Source organism: Homalodisca vitripennis, chromosome 5 (genome assembly GCF_021130785.1).
Source record: "Homalodisca vitripennis isolate AUS2020 chromosome 5, UT_GWSS_2.1, whole genome shotgun sequence".
NCBI lineage: Eukaryota > Metazoa > Arthropoda > Insecta > Hemiptera > Cicadellidae > Homalodisca > Homalodisca vitripennis.
In genome coordinates this window covers 61200232-61223540 of record NC_060211.1, presented here as the reverse complement: position 1 = coordinate 61223540, position 23309 = coordinate 61200232, and the positions used below count along the sequence as shown (strand labels likewise).

Below are 23309 nucleotides of genomic sequence, written 5' to 3'. Positions count from 1 at the left end.
TTCATTTTTTAATAGGTAATATTATCATATTACTATTTTAGGTATCAACCCGGTTCTCTCAAGGCTGAATTAAACAAATATTTCCAAAATCTTTAAACTTTTAAAATAACCCATACTATCTGGCAGTAAAAACTTATATAATATGCAGGTTGCATAATTATCTTAAGTATTAAATTGTACTCTATGTAGCTTAAAATATTTCTAACATTGCACTTCAAGGAAAATAATTTTTCAGTTGAGTAGGCTACTATTTATTGATTTGTGGTCTGTGGTAGATTATCATTAATTTTTTCTCTCAATTTATTTATAATGCGATTGATAAATGAAGTTTGCGGGTAAAATCCAATAATATTTTTAATTTTCGCTAAAAACCATAATTTTACAAAAGAACGCCACTTTTCAATAGTAACATTCATTCTTTGACTTCTTGGTCGGTGTGATAATTAACATCTATTCTTCAGAGCCATTATATGTCAAAATATTGCTTAGCCAATTTATTACATTCTTAAAACATTAATGGCCATCTTCAGTTACGGTTTAACATTTTAATTTGTATTATAAGGCTTTATTTGGAAAGTAAGGTGATTTATATCAGCAAAATATGCGGTATTGGACTATAGAAAACCTACACTACATTCGGAAAGTGAAATATTAGTATGTAAAATTTGAACCTCTTTTAAACAGAATTCTACAACCGTTTATATTTTATGAGACATTGAATAAGAAACGAAACAGAGTAGTAATTTTTTTTTAAATCCTCCAAATTCTGTCTGTGTAGGTGTGCCTGTGTTTATGCTTAGAATGCTCATCCCCGAATGATGTTTTCTATGATATAACAAACATCTTTAACAACATTTCTAAATTAAATAAAAAGGAATATAAAGAATGTATTTTTGTAAGTTAATCAACATTAAAATGTCTAAAAACGATAGCACTGTTGCAAGCTGGCAAATGTGAGTAGTGTTTTCCTAAGAATAACAATATATCATTTCTGATTCAATTGCAAAATTTGGAATTGGATATTTAACAAACATTCTAAGTAATCTTGACATCTAGAATATCGTTGTAAAGGTAATTTTTATCTAGAGTAATAAGGTAAACTGAACTGAATGATAACAGGTTAGCTATTTTAAGGGTTGATACAAATATAAAATATCTTATTCTATATATTTATAGGTGTTGTTAACAGATCGATAAAGATACAAACGTAAACTAAAGATTGTGGTTACGTTTGGCTTTGATGAAGTTTTATAATTATTATAAATAGAAATATTATTATTTGATTTTTTTAGATTCAACACTATTCCAGGAATACTCTATAAATTGAAACATCTTTACTAATGTTAACACATATTCAGTAGCATATTTATTATTTAATACATTTAATTGGTGGTTCCAGCTCCATATACTTCTCCTTAGATAAATAAAAGACGAATTGCCTGGGACATTGCATATTGTTTATATTTATAATATAAAAAGCGTGATAAATACTTATAATGTAATCTCGTTTAACATCTTAAAATGATGCACTGAACAAGTGTATATGAAACGATTGAATTTTTTACGTTAGTATTTGGAAAATAATTGGAATTAGCGTGGGATGGATTTCTTTTTAGTTAAATTATAATTAAAGTTGTTCATATAATAACAAATTACATAAAAATACACTTATAATATACTTTTGTGATATTCAGAACGTATCAGTCCTGTTGGATAAGAGTAAAATCATATATAATCACAAGCAGTATGTTGAAACACATCATAGCAGAGAACCCATGACACAAAAGCAGTCTGATCTTGATGAAGCAGTGAAGACGATATTATCACTATGCGTATCGACATTGACCGCGCATATATTTCAATGTATTATAACAATATATTTGTTCTCAAATTTGATAAAAATATAAATTACTAGTCTTTTGTAGTTTCTTTATATGTTTAAGAAAGTATTACACATCTGAATCGAGCTTTAATTCTGCTCATAATGGTGTAAATAAATGATTCACCATAACTGACACAAACTTCTTTGAAAGTGATCGGAAAGAATTTTTTTTGAAAGATTAGCTTCCATGTAATTGGTAGCCCTGAAGCAGGAGGTACCTTAATTTACTGCCATAACAAGCTAGAAGTACGCCACACTAAGAGATTCAATAAATGATGGGCTTCAATGGTGCTTGACGAAATTGTGTGGCTGGTAATGCACCATCATATAAACTATTATTGCCTATGTAGAAATAGTTTCATACAAAATTTCAAGTCTTTGTATAAGTTCGTTTTAGAAGTATCGTGCTGACATTCATATAGACATGAAATCTTTCAAGCCTCATGAGTGTCAGGCTTTGCTGTAGCTCAGCCAATTTCAAGTTATTATAACGAATGTTTCTCTGATAAGTAAAATATACCAATTTATGAGTAAACACCTAGTTTGTATGTATTAATTGTGGCAATCTTCATGGTTTATTTACGTTTTCACCTAATATAATGTACATTACTAAATTTAAACTCAAAATTAAAATAATCATTTAAATATTTAATAGCTTTATGTTATACTACATTATGCTCCTGTGTATTATATTTGATTACGTTTTAAACGCAAAATATTTATTAATTAAGTGTATGATGTTTTTTTAATTTTTTTATTATAATTGTAAATTCAAATAGTATATATATATATATATATATATATATATATATATATATATATATATATATATATAATTTTTATGAAAAAGTATAATATTGTTTTTTATCAAACAGCCCTTTAAAAACTAATAATTTAGCTAGATAACTTTACAATTAATTACTGACTTTAATTGCAATTTTTTGTCAGTAAATATTAACTGGAGCTAAGCTTGTTACAATCTGCACTATTATACCACTTTTAGAGCTGTGAATGTACAAACACCAAATACTTGATGTACTTTAACTTGGGAATGGGCACTTCTTCATCCACAACACAGACGTCTGCAGGAGAAATGTTGTAGACTGGCCAGGCCAGTAAAGTTTAGCCCCTCATAATCAGTTCATGGAAGACTAGACCCTTTGAGAGGTAATAAATTAGTGTTAGACATTCTATACAATTAGTCAGAGTTCTGTGTACTCGGCCAGGTGAGTAATGTTAATCCTTTTATAATTAGTTCTGGGATGACTAGGCCGCCTGAAAAGTAATAAATTACTTTATTATTAGTTTGTCCATCTCAAGAACCCTAGAGGATTATAAGGCGACCCTTGCACCCGAACGCCCACACCCCGTCTCACGCGCAGCTCCGCCTACCTGCCTCACTGGTGCCGGTGACTCACATAGTAGGCCTTAGTTTTTAAAAACTGAAATATTCTATAATTTTATGTTAGGTTAGTATTTTAGTATATTTTGATTTAAAACCCCTAAACATTCCTTCTCATGAGTTCACTTATGAATATACAATATCTTGTTAAAACAGCATTGTTAAAACAGCTTTTTTTGGTCTTTGGATGGCAGTTTTGAATCCAACGTATTTTGCTAGTGCTAATAATTAAGCTGATCTTCTTAGTTTCATTGGTGTTCAAGTGCTCTAATGTTGGATTTATCTCTTCATTTTAATCGAGTGAGTGCAACAATATTTATAATCTTTAAATATGCTTTGCTAAATATTTCACTATTGATTAAATTAAAACAACCTATCTCACTAACATTGAATGTGCAGGATAGCAGACGATTACAAATTGTTGCTTAAATTGTCTTCTTTCTTTTATAGTCATAGACTGTGAAATATAGAGTGTAATATTAGCCCAGCACGTCTTTATGCATGATGCCTACAGTTTTGCAATTCGTATGAACTGTGCATGTAAGCTACTTTATCACCGTGTTGCCTGCATGTTTGTCTTACATATTTTCTAGATTCAATTTTCTAGGTGTTCAATTCTGAGGTGGACTGAGTAGCTTCAAATTGAAAACGTCAACTCATTATAAACTGTAGAATAATATTGACACGTATAAATATCCTCAAATAATAAGGTGGGATATATTGGTCTATACAAGATGTCCTTTATTCCGAATAAGCAAACTTGCACTGTTTGCATGAAAACAGTCCCTTGATACTGAGAAAGGTTTACAGTGCGATCATAAATGTGATCGATGGTTTCATGCCATGTGCACTGATGTCACGGAGTCCGAATATAATAAATTAGCTAACGACAGCCGTCGAAAATGGAACTGTGGTCGTGCGGATTGCATTGTTGCTGACCAAACACCCCACTTCCCTGCTTATCTCTCAGATGGGTGAGATCTTGAAAAGATTGGATAATCTTTCTGGTGTTCCTGCGGATATCACATCCATAAAGAGTGATATCTCTGCAATTAATGCTAACAACCATTTCTTCACTTGAACCACGTATCTCTGATGTGGAGAAACGGGTGGAATCTAATGGAAAAGGAGGTAAATTCCTTGCGTTCCATCAAGTCGCAATCTGTGACTGTTGAAGCTATCTTGGAGGAAACAGCTGATCGTACCCGTCGGGCTCACAATGTGCTTGTGTACGGGGCTTCGGAAAGCGATAGTAAGAAATCTGACTTGAGAATCAAATATGACAATGATTTGGCCACTATTCTGATTAAGAAGTTTTGCCATTCGAATGGCCCTCATCATTTCAGAACTACTCGCCTGGGAGGTGCATCTTCTAAGAAACCTAGACCACTCAAAATAATTTTCGAGAATGTTGGCAATGTCACGGAACTTATGAAGAATTTCAACAAGGATGATCTAGACCAGATGTTGTCCGATATCAGCATTTCCCGTGACAGAACTCTTGCCGAAAGGCAGTTCCTGAAATAATCTACGAGAGGAGCTCAAAAGCAGAGTGGATGCTGGTGAACCCAACCTCACAATAAAGTACCGCAATGGTGTACCCAAAAATTGTTAATGAGGCTCCAAAAAACTAAATTACACTAAGCGCAATGACCTCTCTATCTATTACCAAAAATGTAAATGGATTGCGCTCTAAATTACATGTCCTACGGGAAGCGATTGCAACTTGTGTATATGATGTATTAGTATTGACTGAGACCAACCTTCATGAAGATATTGGAAATGAGGAATTGGGTCCTGTCAAACTATTCTATCTTCCGTAAGGATCGTTCGGCCAACACCAAGTGACAAGTCGTTCAGGAGGGGGTTGTCCTTGTTGCAGTCGAGTCCTCTATCAGAGCTACCGAAAATACACCCTTCAGCTCAGGTATTGAAACTTTGTTTATTTCCATCAAATCGTCTCTCTCTTCTCGATTGCTAATCAGCGGTGTATATATAACCTCCGCAACAGCCTGCCAATTCCTATGCTCAGTATGCCGACATGGTAGATGATGTGATTTGCTTCCGAGCTTGACCATGAGGACATTGTTTCTGGTGGAGATTTCAATTCCCCTGAAACTAACTGGCTGGATCCTAAGCTTGTGGGGGCTACTAGGGCTTCACAATTTATTATCGATATTTGCTTCTACTCACCACTTGGCTCAGGTCAACAGAATCTCTAATGCCCGAGGAGTACTTCTTGATCTTGTTTTTAGTTCTCGTTTCCTCCATATGGTGCCAGCTCCTGATCCCCTTTTACCAGTTGAGAATGCCCACCCGGCACTTAGTAACTACTATCAATTTTAGAGCTGATTGTAATCAGCCGGTGAGATAACCATCCCTGATTTCCGTAGATGCAACTTGACTGATATCTTCAGGAGGCTTAGCATAAGTATTGGAACCACCTATTTTGATATTGACAATCCTAATGAGTACTTTTGACCAATATGTTGATGGCATACACAGGTCGTACTTGAATCCACCCCATTAAAGACTATTGGTAGACGGAGGTTTCCTTGTTGGTTTTTTCAAGCTGACCTGAGACATCTTGTGGTTAAAAAGAAGATACTTCATAAGATCTATAAAAGTAGCCTTGGACTCAATGATTATAATGAATTTTGCAAGGTTAGAAATCAATGCAAAGCCCTCAGTAGAAAGTGTTATTCTGACTATATAGGCCACATCAATTCTGCCAATTCCCACCCAACGTTAAGTCTTTCTGGCTTTTTGTGAATAACATGAAGACAAATATTCAGAGTGTAGATGAATATTTTTACGAAGGCAGAAAAGAATCTTCTCCTAAATCAGTATGCAATCTGTTTGCTGCCTTTTTTCTCTGTCTTTTCTTCCTCTGATTTGCCACCTTCGCCATTAAACATTGAGTCACCTTTTCATATTTCTACCTGTGTTTCTCAGACAAGAAGATGTGAACGCCAAGCTAGCGTCTCTTGATCCTTACAAAGGACCTGGACCTGATGAAATTCCATCTAGTGTTATTGTCATGATTTGCTTGCTCCTCAGCTGACAGTCTTGTTCAACCGTTTTGCTGAACTGGGAATATTCCCGGAGAGGTTGAAATCTAGCTTCATTGTCCCTATCCACCAAGTCCTCTGATCTTAAAAACATAAGCAATTACCGTCCTATTGCAATCCAATCAGCTATTGGGAAGGTATTCGAAAGCTTAGTGTTGGACCAGTTGTCTTTTACATTCAAGAGTATAATTTCGAAGGAGCAACATGGCTTTTTGCCTGGAAGGTCCACTTCAACTAACCTTATTCTATACGAAGATTACATCATCTCAGCATTTAGTGACGGACTACAGGTTGACAGTGCATACATTGATTTTGCTAAAGCCTTTGATAGTGTCAACCATGATCACTTGATTTATAAACTCCAGAACCTATGGCATAGATGGCTCCTTGTTGAAATGGTTTAACTCCTACCTTATAACAGGAAACTTTGTGGTTTAAGTTTGCGGGTGCATTATCTGAACCCTTTCTGGCCAAATCAGGTGTACCCCAGGGATCCCATCTCGGACCCTTTATGTTTAACATCTTTATTAACGACATTGTTAGTGCAATTGGTCTTAAGTGTTTATTATTTTTGCTGATGACATCAAGGTTTTCTCTGCAATTACGGGTCCAAATGACTGTCAACAACTTCAGGATGGTCTCGACAGGATTGAAAAGTGGTGCTCCCTGAATTGCATGAGGTTGAATGTAAGCAAGTGTGCAGTTGTTACATTTCATCGTTCAGCTGACCCTGTTATGATCGAGTATAAGCTGTGTGGTACTGTGTTACCAAGAAAAAACTCAGGTAAAGGACCTTGGTGTAATTTTCTCGGCTGATTTACGGCCGGACAAACACATTGACCATATTTGCAACAGAGCCTCTAGAACACTAGGCTTCATAATCCCGCACTTCTAGAAATGGCCTTAGCACCAGAGCCTTGATGTCCTTGTACACTGCACTTATCCGCTCCATCCTGGAATATTGCTGTGTTGTTTGGGCCCCTTATCAAGTTGATGATACAGATCGATTAGAGAAGATCCAGAGACGCTTTTTGCGGATAATAGGAGTTAGGCTGGGCTATGATTATATGGCAGCACCTGTTGACACAATAGCGGAGTCTCTTGGGCTGTTGTCCCTTTCTGTGCGAAGACAACTTGCTGATGCTGTCTTCCTGCGTAAACTTCTCACCGGCAGGTTGACTGTGATGATCTTCTTTCAAGGATTAGTTTCCGCATCCCTGGATCAACCAGATCTCGAGACTTGTTTTTTTCGTCACCAGTACTCCACATCCTACGCCTACCATAGTTGTCTGCCTAGACTCCAAAGAAGAGGAAATGCACTGTCCTTCGGGGCTGGGATATGATTTCTTCTTTGATTCTGAATCAGCATTAAGAAGACTTTTTAAGTTATAAACTACTTACTAATATTTATTCTTACTTGTTATTGTGTACCAATTAGTCTTGATCATATGTCTACCATATCATGCACTTATTAACATTATTTATTGCGTCCAGTTCACATCTAAGTTTGTGATTTGTAGATTAATTGGTCATTGTTGTTGTTGCTTATATAGTTATTATTAAATATTGTCATATGTTATGTTATTGTTTAAATTATTTATATTGTTGTTAACTTATTTATTTTTATCACTGTTAAATTTATCACACACATCAAATTATTGAAATTTTTATCTATTTATTATTGTTAAAATATCATTATTAATTGTTATTATTATTATTATTGTTATTGTTATATTGTTTCAACTTATTTATTTATACATTGTTAAATTTGATGCTTTTTTCTGTTAGTGTAACAACATAAGTAAATTGGTTGAGCATGTATATGGTGAGAAGTGATAGGTGGCGCCTTTATAGGGTCACAAAATTAAGTGAAATTGTTTGGTTCCTGTGTGGAACTTCTTTACTAATTGGATTAGTTCGGAGCAGAATAAAGTGCTTGGTGGCGCCTTTAAAGTTCCACATACAGAAATTCAAATGTGGGAAAGTTCTCCTAAAAACTGATCGTAATTTATGTCCAATTGTTAGTTGCTTTTTGTTTACTATTTAATTTACTCGTTATTGTTATGGATTTTAGTCGTTTTTGATATTCTTATCAATGTATCTGTCACTTATTTAGACTATCTTGGTAAATTCTCATTGATATAATATAATTAATAAGTAGTAGTCAAGTATTCTTGAGTCTATAATTTGTTATTGAATGGAAATGGTGTAACCGTTGATACAATAAATAAATAAATAAATAAACAATAAATAAATAAATAAATGATCTGTGGTAACAGATTAATTATTTAGGGGTATTTCATCATAATATGTTTGTTATAATTATCATTATCTCTTACATAACTGATAACTCTAATACATGTTTAATATCCACTGACCTAAAAACATCTAGAAAGCTATTTTAAAACACTATGCTAATTACAATGACTTTATTACAACAACTGGTGTTGGTTTTATTGTAATCTGCTTCTAAGTACAGCGAATACCTGCCATGATCTGAACGCTGGAACCGAGGTTTCCTCAACCAAAAGTCCACTAATCTCCGCCGACAACATCATAAGTATCTTTGCTGTCGCTAGAGAGGCAGCTACTAATTATTGCAGTTCTGACAAATGTTAGCAATGCCTGCACTCACCATGTCTGTGAAACTGCGTCATATTTATCCGTTACCTTTAAACTTTTATATCCTCTAAAGCATTGACTAACTTTTGAAAACCTCTGTTTCCATAAGTTGTAGTATTCTATCGACTGGGCCATAATTCATTGAGCATAATAACAACTATTAATGCTAAATGTGTTCCTTAACCTGTAAAATAAAGGTGTGAAGATAGAACATTTATAAACATTTATGATAAAAAGAAACGGCTAATATTCTCAGTGAATGTAGCTCTAACATTCCGTTAACCGGTAACTTTATTGTTCATGGATAGTGAGATCATCTGACTAGAATATTGAGATGGAGTTCTGGTTCTTGGTAACATATAGCCTAGGTTGGGTTTAAAAGTGACCACCGGCGCACACTGATTGTCTCTGAAAAGTGATCATCGGCGTAATTTGCAAGTAGACAGGAAAAGTACCATCGCCGCACAATTATATCCCCGAAAGTCTGCGTTCATCTTGACACAAGGAAACTGAGGTATAGCCGCGGTCACCACAAACCTCTTCACCAAACTTTTTGTTCTCCATAAAAAGACACTCATATTTTTATTACTCTAAATCACAATTTCCTCCTCAATAAGTGTGTCTATTTATTTTTAATTAATTTTATATTAATTTAAAGCTATAGCCAATGATGAATGATGCACGTGACAAAATTAGAAACTACAGTATGTTTAAACATATAACCATATTTTTAATTAATTAATCATTTTTATTAATTTACTTTTGTCTAAATCAGAAAAATCACAATTTCCTCCTCAATAAATGTGTCTATTCTTGAACAAAAAAATATACCAGAGTTTGAACGCTAACCGCAAACGAACTAGTATAGCTAAAATTCCACGAATTACATCAAATTTAGGGTGTTTCTTTTTACGTTATAACATTTAAGGTAAATTATTGAAACGATAAATTTTTAAGTCGGTAAAAAATTACAGGACTTTGGCGCTTTTCGATTAAACTGCAAATTTAAACATTTACAACCAGTAAACTTTTTATCCAAATTAAACAAGAATAATTATTCATGATATGTACAAGTTTATTGTTTTGATTATATAGTTGTAAAATTTTAGAATGATTTGATGTTTTGACAGGGTGGTTAAAGTGTTTGACATTGGATGTGTTATAAAACACTTAATTGCAACTTACTTTTCGAACGACCCTTGTCATACATTATAAGAGTATAATCAATGCCATGTTCCGTCACACTAGTGTTTCTCTGTAATAAAGAAGAGGACTAACCTTAAAATTTTGTAAAATTTTGACTGCTCTTCCTAACTTATCCAATAGGCTACTTTTTATTTTACGTGGAATAGTTTTTTAACTATTTAAATAAAAAATTGTCTTGAGTACAATTCTTTAGATCAGTATTTGAAACATTTAATAACCACTAACTAACCATTTCAAATTCTTTTAAATAATTTAAATTAAAAGTTTTAAAAATTTGGAATAAGTGTTGAATATTTTTGGGCGCTCTTATGGAACGGACAGAGATAAAAACGTGAAACAAAGTTGAAAATGTTGGCCTTCAAATAAACTTTAAAATTACCATCAATTAATTTATGTTAACATTTGGATTTTTCGGAATTCGGAGATGTGAACTTCTATTTCAGGAATACTCTGTAAATTGAAATTAAAACTAGTTTTAACATGTAACCAATATCTTTTTTGTCGGTTTGCAATTTAATAGCTGTTTCCTATAATACCTCATATGCTTCTCCTTATATAAATAGTGGACGGGTGATCTGGGACAGCGCATAAAGTTTATGTGTTAACAGCGTGAAATAATACTCATAACTATAGTTTTATGCTTAAATTCAATTGTTTTACGTTGTTAATTGGAAAATTATTAGAAATAGCATTGTAGGGAATTATTCAAAGCGCAATTACATTTCTTATTGCACTGTCAACTATTTTCCCTTCTAATAAAATACACCCCCACCTAGGCTATCCCAATGTCCTATTGGCTGCCTCTCTCCCCGTCACATCCCCATCGACCCATCCCCGCACCAATCACCAGCGAGCAACTGCTGTGTACCCCCTCCACTTTCCGGGGTTGCCTTTCCAACCCAACCAAGCTCATTGATTTCCCAGTCTATGATTGTTACCGCTGTAGACTGTTTGTGGTAGTGCTGTATCCTAAGTGTACGAGTATCTCTGCTACTTTCTTTTGTGTCGACCAACGTCATGGCAGATATTCTAAATCTTCTTCGGTTGTACAATGTGAAGAATGAAGAGATCATCGAAAGGGACAACCGCATATGTTTTGGCGAGCATTCATGGCCAAAACACGTCAAGACCAACTACCTTATGTGGAGGTAAGTGTGTAAACATACGAGTATCTTACTTTAGTAATTTTTAAAGACTATTACTCTACTACTTTAATTTACTTTGAGTATAATTTAATTGTGTTTTATAACCTAATTTTATCTTGGTACCAAAGCTCTAGAAATATAGTTATTAATCTAACCTTCTTTTTAAAATATATTTTTGACTCATTTGTGTTGTCAAATATAGATCTATCTAGTCTGTTTTAATTTTTTTCTACTCACAAGTATTAACCTAAACTGGATTACAAAATCTCCTCTGAACAATATTTTTTAATAATGCACTTTTAACGATTTTTGTCGTTTAACTTTTTACAATTGTCAATGAATTAATACGAAAAACTAAACAAAAAGATCATTACAGGTGGCCGAATATGTACCATTTACTCTGAGGTCCTAGAAAACAACAAGCAGTTTGACTTACATCCTGTGGAACTATTGGCAATTATTATAAATTACAGCTATTATAATATAATTACCCAAGGTTTCCCAAGTTACAAAGTGTCAAGTTTAAAATTTGCATCGTGATTTACAATTTATTTTTAACCTACCATTGGAGTTCTAATCCCGGTACAATAAAAGATAATGAGAAATAGTTAAATTAAATACAATATGGAACCAACCTATGACGGCTTCCTCTTGATGTAGGCTACAGTTTGCGAGCGGGCCGACACACATCCTTGAACTGAGTAATTGAATAATAAACACCCTACTTTTAACGTAACTCTCGTAATTTTAGTTCTAGTTCTTTTTGGTTACCATAATTACTTGGACATCTAAAAATTTTGATCCTATACTGATCTCATATTTACTGTAGAGGAAATTCAGATTTTTTTGACTTAGTCTAATGTAAACTATAAAAATAAGAGCGTTATCTTGGTTTTTATTATTAAAAATAGTTTCAAAAATAATTGAATTGTATTGGATGTTGAATCATCGGAGTCCAATTTACTTCAATCGTTTTATTACACAAGTTGTTCCTTCCGTAACAAACGTAATGTATGATAGGTAGTGTATTCATAAACTAAAAACACATGTTTATGATTGATTAAAAAGACTATTTCAGTTTTTTATTCATATCTTTGCAAGCTATCTCAGAAAGTACAAGGTTGATTGTGCCATTTATATTTGTTTGTTTCATTCTGAGTTGTTATAATCCACTGTTATGTATTATATTTATAGGACATTGTATTCAATTTAAGCAAATTTTGTCTTTTTTGTATGCAATCTCTGTAAGTTATATGGAAAAATAGAACTTATATTGTAATATGTAGGGTCTAGATTTCACATGACACTTACAATAATGCCATCACTTATTGGCTACATTAGTGAACATTTCCAAGTATTCCTTTCATAACCTAGGCTATAAAAACGTTTCTGTGCCACAATGCCTCTATGCAAAGTAAATGGTTTAGACATAGACTTTAGTCATATTATTATTTTGATGTAGATGTTATTTCATTTAATGCAATAAGTGTAATTTTGAGCCCTATAGTTATACATAAAATACTACTTAATACTAATTTGCCTAAATATTAATATTATAATTTTTTCTAAAAAACTTGGTTAACAAAAATAGTGGTTATCAACCCAACTACCAATTTGCTTGACGTATTAAGTTTAAAACAATAGGTATTTATGGCGTTTTTTACATTCAACAACATGTAGTGTGTTTTTTTTTTTTTTTTTTTAATAAAACCGGTTTTTGTTACCGGAATTGCAAAGTATTACTGGATTTTGCCACATGCAGAATTTGTTTCTTACATAAAGAATCAATTAAGACACCCAAAAAATTACGATAATCTGACTTTTGCAGTATTGTTAAATGTATAAATTTGCCACATACATCATACTCAGCAACAGCCATTGTTTTATATTTCTTTTATTATTATATTTTTTCAAATCTTTTACTGTCTAAAAAATAAATATAAACAAAGGGGTCTAATATAAATTTCTCGTAACCAGAAATCAATAAATAATGCGTAACTGAAAACTTTCGTTTCAGCGTTACTAATAGAGTCTCTGCAATCACCTGTTTTCATTACGATGATAATAATTAAGTATTGATTTCCCGAAATATATTAGACTACTGTTTGTTATAATAGTCATTAGGACCATTAAATATGTTGCCCGGATACCTACGTGGTATATTAATGTCTTTGTTTTTATCAAAAACGTTTATAAGTAGTTCTATCTTTACAAATTTAATTTAAAGGTTAAGGAACACATTTTGTCATTTTGGTCGAACTTATGGCTAATTAATTATGACCTAGTCGATAGAATGCTACACCTTTTGGTAAGAGAAGGGATCTGGCGTTGCACACGGGTTCAAAGGATAAAGAATTTGCAAATAAATGGACCAATATGAAGCAGTTTCTCAGACGTGTTGGGCGTCCTAATGTTAAAATGTCTTAAAACAATTAATTTAAAGCTGCCCTCTCTAGAGACAGCAGAGGTATTTACTATGTTGTCGGCGAAGGTTAGCAAACTTTCGGTTGAGTAAATGTTTCGGTTAAAACGATCAGGTCATCGGGTACAATGGTTCTGGCTGTCCTTCTTAGAATCAGATTTTAATATAACCTTGCAAACAACATTAGCGGTCATGGTCACATGGTCATTCTTAAGGAGTCATAATATGGCATGTTTACTTCTTTAAATCAGTTCAGAAATGTATGATATTATTAACAGTTTGTTTCTAAATATCAACTGGCCGAAAATCAGCACAGATGTCACAGTCAATCGTGTCTAAAAGGGGTTATATAATAATAACATCAAATTTTGATGCACTTACTTAAGAGTAATTCTGACTTTAGAGTTGATTGACAAAAATTTCATAATCAATAATTAATCAAACAATTAGCTCCGTAGCAAGGCCAACTCAGACTTTCTTACCGCTCGGTTAAGTTAAAAAAGTTATTGGATAATGTATTAATTCTTATAATTTTAAAATTACATCCTCAAACAGTAGATATTGCATATATATTTGGATTTAATATCATCAAAGCTCCAAAGTAATGAATGTTCAAAGTTGGAATTTGGTTGAAAAGCGCCAAAAACCCATAAATTTGTCTGGTTTTACATACATAAAAACTTGAATTTATCGTTCGTAACTAATTTTTTTCATTGGGTATATACAATTCTATTAATTTTCGTATTTTTTTTTCTTCTCCTCTATTAATTGTATTTCATTTGTAGAAAAATGTATATGATGTGTATTTGTATATAAAAAAAATAATAATAGTAATATTTAATTGTGATTGGTCGTGAGTGTTTGTAACGCTTTTATTGGATTTGCCATCAGCTTTGTTAAATAAATGTAGACCATGACATTGATATTACAAAACCAAGTTTATCGAGACAAAATTATTTTATTCCTGAAACACACCAGGAATGTCTCGTGTTTTGCCTATATTATAATAAGATAAAATGCAGAATTCTACAGTTACAAATATAGAAACATAAAATGAAAACTTAAAATTTATTAGTTGTACATAAAAATGTCTAAGCTATTTTGTTTGTAAATAATTAAACGCAACTCTAATGTCGAGATCTAAATATAAAGAAGCTAAATTGAATGTATGTACTATTTTAATCTTTACTATAGAACTTAGTTTTTCTTAACGTTCAAACTCGGTTATCTATTTTTCTTGATCTGAGGGTAGTCGCAAATTACGATTTTGTGTATCCGGCGAGTCACGTCACTGCTCTGTACCCAGTCTTGGCTAGACCAAAAAGTTATGGTATACCTAGGCAGCTAGGTTAATTATACAATGTAGACCAAGATACGTCAGGAATCTCGCGGTTTATGGTATATGGATCTATTTATGAGAAATAAATACAAATGTTTATAATTGGAAAACTGGGAAATTTATTGTTTTTAATTTATAACTACTTTGCATATCTATTGAAATCTACTATTATAAATGTGTTAAATAATCAAAATGAAATTAAGAATCTTTATAGAAATAGAACAATTATTTTAATTTCCAAAAACTAATATCTATTATACTTACGCAATACTAGATACGTACTGAAATACTTATTTATACTGCATCCATAGCTCTATATATAACACGTGTTATATTTTTTCAGAATGTTTAAAAATAAAATGAGGAGCTATACATTTTTTCGAATTATTTTTAAAAGGTTCTAGATTCCCATAAGTAACACCAAGTGTGTACATGACCAATTCCTAAATGTAAATATTTTTTCAAAATATAAAATACTGTTTTCATAACTATTAGTTTATCTCCTTGTACTTTGAATAACTCGTAATTTATAATAATTTATGCAAGACACATACTTATTTTCTGTATTAGGGAACAGACAATAAACATGGTACATGCATATGATAATTTATATGGTAAAAAATACATTAGCTTGGTGGACCGTTGCTTCTAGGTATCGAATGAGGTAACTCACAAAACCGATAATGATTTATCAGAACCAGTGCTAAACCAAAAGCAACAGAAACGTTATTAAACTAAGATTAAATAGTATAAGATTAACAATTAATTTGGATTATGACCAAACAGCGTTGCAAATATTGTATATACAGCGATCAGTAATTTAGAACAAGGAAAACAAGCAAGGTAAGAGTTGGCTGTAGTGAAACGACGTAGGGTTCTCCCCCTTAAGATCAAAGTTAAATTTCAAACAATCTTATTGCCTTATTTTTGTTACTAGAATTTTGAATGATTTATCATGTTAAATATATGAATATTATGCACCGAAATGTTACTTTCTTATTTATTTTACAGTTTTCAGCCTACTCGATGAGTATTAAAGAGATAACATATAGTTTTACTGCAAACCAATATATATTAAAGCGCTAATTGAAAGGCGATATTATATTCTTTGTAATATAGTTTTTTAAGAGAATTGGTTAGAGTCGTGTGCAGAAATAGAGTTACATTGATGAATTATCTTTCATAATGATTAGTTCATTTCTGTCAGTAAAGAATAGATGGTACGAATACAACTAATATTAAATCATAGATCATATTTTTTAAGTATAAGTCTGTTATGTCTACAGAGAAAATGCTTTTTACAGGTCCGATAATGGGGCACCAAAGGAGTATTATACATTAGAATGTTTGCTATTTCTACTCAAGCATGTCACACTGACACATTCTGCATATGTCCGAAAAGCTGTTGTAAGTATTTTACAGATTTTACCTTAACGCTTTTTACCAACTGTGTATCCTTTCTTAAAAACAATTTATATAAATAATATTGCATTTAAAGTGTTAAAAATACATTGAAAATGTTGATTCTTAATTGTTTGACCTCAGTAGCTATAAGACGGTTCCATCACAGGTGTTCTGAAGATATATTTTACCATGTATAAGATATATGTAGTTAATTTTGCATGAGGCATCATATTATCTAGCATTCAACCAAATACAATGGAGTGACGTACACCATCATCGAACTCAGTATTTTACACGAAGCTTAACTAGGTAGAAATGAGCATCCTAGGCTTGTACTCGTATAATTTTAAGCCTAGAGGTCGTTTTGTTTTCTGATATTGTAAGGACAGACATACAGGCAGAAATATATTGTTTCTCCATTTCTCTGTTTTTGGTAATACTTTTTAGAAATTTGTTTATAACTCATGAATTTGTTGTAGGCTGAAAATAAACAAGTTGTGCGCAGACCTGACCGTAAAGACCTTCTGGCTTACTTAAATGGAGAAGCTGCTACCTCTGTAAATATTGATAAAAATGCAGCTGTAGATATCCTCAGACCAGTAAAACGTGCACGTGACGGTTCAGTAGAGAGCATGTCCAAGAGACGCAAGCTAGAAGATGTGCAAGAGCAGAGGATGAAACAACGACTTGCTGCGAGGTTGGATACGCCAAAACAAGCATCCGTAACTGCTGACAACATTAAGTAAGTGAATTTAGGTATTCTTTATAGCAATGGCTTAAATTAAGATTATTGGAACATGTATATGCGCGTTAGAAATACATTTCTATAATAAGATGATATTGTTATATTACATGGCTTATTTATTTCAAAGAGTTTTTTGGTATAAAATAAAATGTTTTACGATATATAAATCTTAATATTTAATAGAATTTTTAATACTTACTGTCACCCTAAAACATCTAATTAAATCGCTAAATAAAACTCTTGAATAATTCTAAAGATCTATAAAATTATTTCAGACTCATTCATTACTACACTATTAATATTAATTAGGTTTAAGGCAAAACCTACTACATGAGACTTGGTCTAGTGTATTGTCTGAGAGTTAGTAAAGCACATAAAGGTTTGGAAATTGACTCAGTTTTGCCTAAACTGGCCAGGATGCGTAAAAGATACATTCTACAAAAGTATGGGAAATCTTTAAATTTGTGACTATCGATCTAAGTACTGATAATAAACTAATCCTTTTAACAATAAATTAGTGATTTTATGAATATCTAAATCTATTTTCAGATCCCTATCTGAAGCCATGACAGTAGAAACGATAGCTGCTATCAAAGTGAAACGTTTGGCGAAGAAGAGGACTACTATCAAAAGACATGATGATATTGATATATGTTCTAAACGCAGAGTTATGATGGACCTCGATGACGACAACATAAAAGACATACTATCCCGTGAACGTCCGGGAAGGTCAAGAAATACAATATTACAAAGCACGGGAAAAGTAAGTTAATTTCCAGGTTTAATCATGGTGAAACTTAAATCCATGAATATTTATTGCACTAAAAATCTTACAATGTAGGTAAATTGAATGTTAAGCTATATAAAACAATTCCCAGGAATATATTCTAAGCACTTATACTTACAGGTAAAAATTTAGTAACAACAACTTTAACACAACACACACACACACACACACACACACACACACACACACACACACACACACAACACTATTAACTATTTAACAGTTCTTTGCCAATATTAAAATGTGTCATTATTTATGTGATTACAAAGTATTTGTTACTGATGAACGGTTAAAGATATCTGATAAAGAATACCACACCGTTCTATTATTGCATTAATGTAAACCAGCTTGTTTGACATTTTATTTCAAATTTTTTCAGATGTTTGCACAAGATGTCTTTGCCATTCTGCAATCAGTAAAGGAAAAAGAGGAGAGCAAACAAAGGTCTCCTGCTTCAGCCTCCGTCATGACATATAAACCAACTCCCATCAGGCCTCCTGCTTCAACCTCCACCATGACATACAGACCCACTCCCATCAAACCTCCGGCTTCAACCTCCGTCATGACATACAAACCCACTCCCATCAGGCCTCCTGCTGCAACCTCTGTCATGACATACAAACCCACTCCCATCAGGCCCCCGCACCTAGAGTTATCCCTATGGCCAAAGTGTACAACCGATACGATCAGGAGCGGTTCATTAGACAGGAGAAAGGTAAGTTTACAACATTATTATTTATAAGTTTTCATCTTATGTTATGGGATTGTAAATTATTAGGTAATGATATAACATGTATTGACCATTGATCTTGTTAAGGAACATGCAGTTGGCACTAGAATATTATTGAGTCGTATGGATTGTTATCTAATGTTATACTCAATTGTCTCAGGTGCTTGTTTCTGGACTACGTGTTAACTAGGGTCATACCAACATTGCATATTTTGAAAATAATCTGCCTTATTCTCCTAAAAATAAAATGACCACTGAGAAAACTATTTTTTTATTTGTATACATAATTTAATATAGGGTTAAAATATGATAGTTCTCTTTTATATTTAAATGAAACTGTTACAGAGGCAAATGGATTCAAAATCAATACAATGGCAACGTACCACAAAATGTCCTTGAAGTCAGTAACTGAAGGCGATCAACACAAGAAAATGCCATCTCCTCAGACACCTCATCCTGAGCCCATTCTATCAGCATTGGTAAAATATCTCTCAGTTTGTTACAAATTAAGCTCAAACTTAGTTTAGTTTACTTTAGAATACCAATTACAATAATTGTAAGCAGTGAGTTGATAGTCAGGTGGATTGAATGAGAAACATGAAGATGCTATTAAATGCCAGTCCTACCTATTAATTAAATTCTAAAAATGATAATAAAAAAATAATTCAGAAGGAGTGAGAACTACAATAATCTTCAACGCTTTCACTGTGTCACTATTACTCGAATTATATTCTCAAACCACAACAATATACAATACATTATCAACTTCAGATTAATGTGAGTTTTGATATAATGATCATCATTAGACGCAATGTAAAAAATATGTTGTAACATAAAACCTATTGCTTCTTAACGATATAATTCAAGCACATCATGTGGAAATTTTAGTTTCTGAACTTTTTACTGATATCGGGTCCGTAATAGACAACTTAAATGAATTAGCTATTTACAAAGTAATATTTATATGAGCGTGTGAAGCACATGTTTGTAGTCAAGTAATTTAGTAAAAATAATTATTATCCTGGTAATTGAAATAAATATAAGGAATATTGTTAAAATGAATATTACATCTATTGAATGAGTAGTTAATGAATTTTATGATTACAGCCAGGTCTCCAGTTGTCTTCCCAACCTATCAAGAGAACGTCTCGTACTCCCATCATCATCATCCCTGGAGCAAACACCTCACTGATCACCATGTACAATGCAAAGGACATCTTGCAGGACTTCAAGTAAGTAACTCATTATTGAATACCAATACTACATATGGTATAGTGTTGACAACGTTGAGTAAATTAAAAGTAACATCTATAAGTACATTTTAAAACTTTATCTGCTATAGAAAATAATATGAAATAATGTAAATTAAACAAGCTTGTGCTCTTTGCTTTACCTCCCAGATGTTTTAGAAGTATAAAGTTATTCATACAAGAATTTATCAAAATATTAAGATGTTATCTGCCAGGTTAAACTGTAAAATCTCTAATTTGCAAATTTTTCTTTACTTAGTGTTTATGTAAATATTACCATAAAAATGTAAAAACCAATTTATAAACACATGCTTGTTATTATAGGATATTATATATATTATTATAGATAATCGCTACTTTATTAAGGGAATTAGCTTAGGTCAAGTGAAAAATTGAACTATTTATTACAGTAATATTATAAAATAACCAATCAAAGATTACGTCCCTTATAATCTTGCAAAAAGTTATTTTAAATAGCTAAAATTTATAAAATAATATTATAAGATTGTTTTAAATTGTTCACAATTTTACTTAAAAACGAATTAAAATGTAATATTATACTAGTTGTTATTTCAACTTATTTAAAAGTTTAAGATCTAAAACTAGGTAATTTTTTAGAAGGACTTTGTTTTATGATTAATTATGATATTGCTTCCACATCAAAGTAATCATAATCTATACAAAAAGTACAAGAGCACTCCCATGATTTTTATTGATAGTAGCAGAACCAATACCGTTGAATAATAAAACGTAATGTTATTTTTTTCCCTAGACAAGCTAAAGGGTTATGAATAAAACCAGGTTCTGCAAATAAGTAACTTGAAATATATAACATTTTAGTTGAAGAATTGATACTTTATACATTTTTATTACTTTAACATTCTTTTACGAAACATTTTTCTTTAATATTTTATTTTTAATAATTTTTTAATAAATAATTATAAATTTATATTATATAAAACAGCTTACAATAACTTGGTATAAATCAAAGAGGATGATGCCTTATTTGATCAGCTTCAAATTGATTAAATAAAAAATGAAATAATGAAAAATGAAATAAAATACATTGTAAATCAATCTTCATTCACTGGGTTTCTCTTGCAGGTTCGTTACTACAGAGGATAAGAAGAAACAAGGTGCTACCCGGGAGAACGACATTTTTCTTCAACGGCGAAAGAATGGGGCATTGACAGTTCCGTACAGAGTCACAGACAATCCTCAGAAACTGGCTCCAGGAGACTGGGACCGAGTAGTGGCTGTTTTTGTTATGGGCCCTACTTGGCAGTTCAAAGGATGGCCCTGGAAAGGAAATCCTGTGGAAATATTTTCTAAAGGTAAGTGACCAACATCAATAACAAAATTGTAAATTTATTATATCTGCAACAAATATTACATGGAAGGAACATTGGATATAAATACTGTTTGGTCATAGAATTTAAGTACATTTTTCTTAAATACATATTAAAGTATATTTAAAATAAACTATTAACTGCAAACATTGTTTGTTTTGTATTGTATTGATTTTTTCAATTAAAACCATTTGTGATCGTAGGGTCCATGTTTCAGTCCCAATATATTATTCCTTCAAAATCTGCTTCAAAGAAAAACCTGATGCTATGAAAAACAATTTGTTTTGTATGTCAATAATTGTATCCAGTACTTAACAAATTAGCTCATAACTACTCTATTTATTGACTTAAGAACTGTTTTAATGTTTTTAAAATTATATATTTTAATACATTTTTAAAGTAGGCCTAAATTATGCTACTGCCCATAAAATCATTAATATTTAAATAATAAAGACCAAGATATATTTATGAATCTATGCAGTTTGAAATAATAAACCACATCTCATTAGACAACAAACATCAGTTTACAGGTGTTAATTTCACATTTAAAAATATGGTAACTAATTTATATACATTCTTGCAGATAGCATGCAAAATAATTGGAAAGAAAAAAAGTTTATGTATTAAATGTTTATGTATTAGTTTACAGTAATGACCTTAAACTATTAATATATTATTTTGTTATAGTGTGTGCTTTTCATCTGAAATACGATGAGATGTTGCTGGAGAAGAACGTGGCAGGCTGGGATGTCTCTATTATTCAGTTGTCTCGATCGAAACGTCATTTGGATCGTGCTGCACTCATGGTGTTCTGGGAAAAACTAGACAAGTAAGTAATATATCAAAATTTAAATAGTTCTATCTAGAAAGACTTATTTACCCATCAACTGCTTATACCATAACAATGAATGAAAGAATTTTGCTGATGCAATGATATCGTTTGAAATTAATACAATAATACTTAAAAAGACATTCATAAGTAGAAAATGTATCAAGTGTTGAACTGTATTTTGACTTTAATTGTTCTGTATAAAATTGTCATACTACTTTATTTATTGTTAATAATTACCTATAAATAAATTGATGACCATCCCAATAGAAATGGCAAAACAGTTCGTAGAACTTTATAAAATAGCTGCTTTTGAAAAAAAGACTTTTACACCGGAATGGTATTGGGATGTTTTGTCCTCTAACCTTAACTAGCCATAAAACGTTGACTTTTGCATAGATGTCTGTGGTCAGACATACTGTTGACAATCATAGATATCCATTAGGGTCATTGCTCCAATCTTCTTCAGAATATTTTCTCGGCGTTGCTACCGTGGCTACCTAAAACAAAATCTTATTCACCTACAGCACTGTCAATAAAAATTATTGACCATTTCACTATCGATAACAGCCGTAACACACTTCATTTCCCCCTGTGATACGTATTGTTTTCATGTAGGCCTACACGTAATAACATACTATATACCATGCACCATTATATTCAAGTGTATGTGTTTGGTCTATTTGCAAACCTCTAACTTTTTATTTAGTTTATGCCAGACATGATTGAATTTATATCTATCATCAAGGATCAAAATTGTTATATTTATAAATTACTTAATTATAATAAATAAAGTAGTTATGTCTTAAATAATGATTTGCATGCAAAACTAATTTTCTTCATTCTGTTTCAGGCACTTGATGAAAAACAAACCTCACCTTCGATTCTGAAAGCCTAGTCGTATGCCTTCTATGTACATGTTCATTTCTTTCTTGTATATATTCAGATTATTGTAAATAAACTTTGGTTAAAAACATCTTGTAATATTTTGTTTTAGTTGCCCCTTTTCATGATAGAATCTCTTGATTAGTTTTTCTTAGTACAAATTTTTATAACACACATTTTCAGATACCATGTGTTGAAGTTACCATTTGTACATTAAGTTTATTATATAAAACACGAAAAT

General features: G+C 31.9%; 1 protein-coding gene across 1 annotated transcript; it reads left to right on the top strand.

Moving 5' to 3' along the window:
- Positions 1-11200: 11200 nt before the first annotated feature.
- On the top strand, positions 11201-23073 carry LOC124363853 (parafibromin-like). The gene is made up of 11 exons (XM_046819115.1): positions 11201-11331; positions 16394-16496; positions 16973-17235; positions 17788-18001; positions 18405-18512; positions 18641-18740; positions 19101-19228; positions 19863-19987; positions 21110-21339; positions 22042-22183; positions 23037-23073. Exons 1-11 carry the CDS (start codon positions 11201-11203, stop codon positions 23071-23073), a joined length of 1581 nt encoding a protein of 526 aa, XP_046675071.1.
- The last annotated feature ends 236 nt before the right edge of the window (positions 23074-23309 follow it).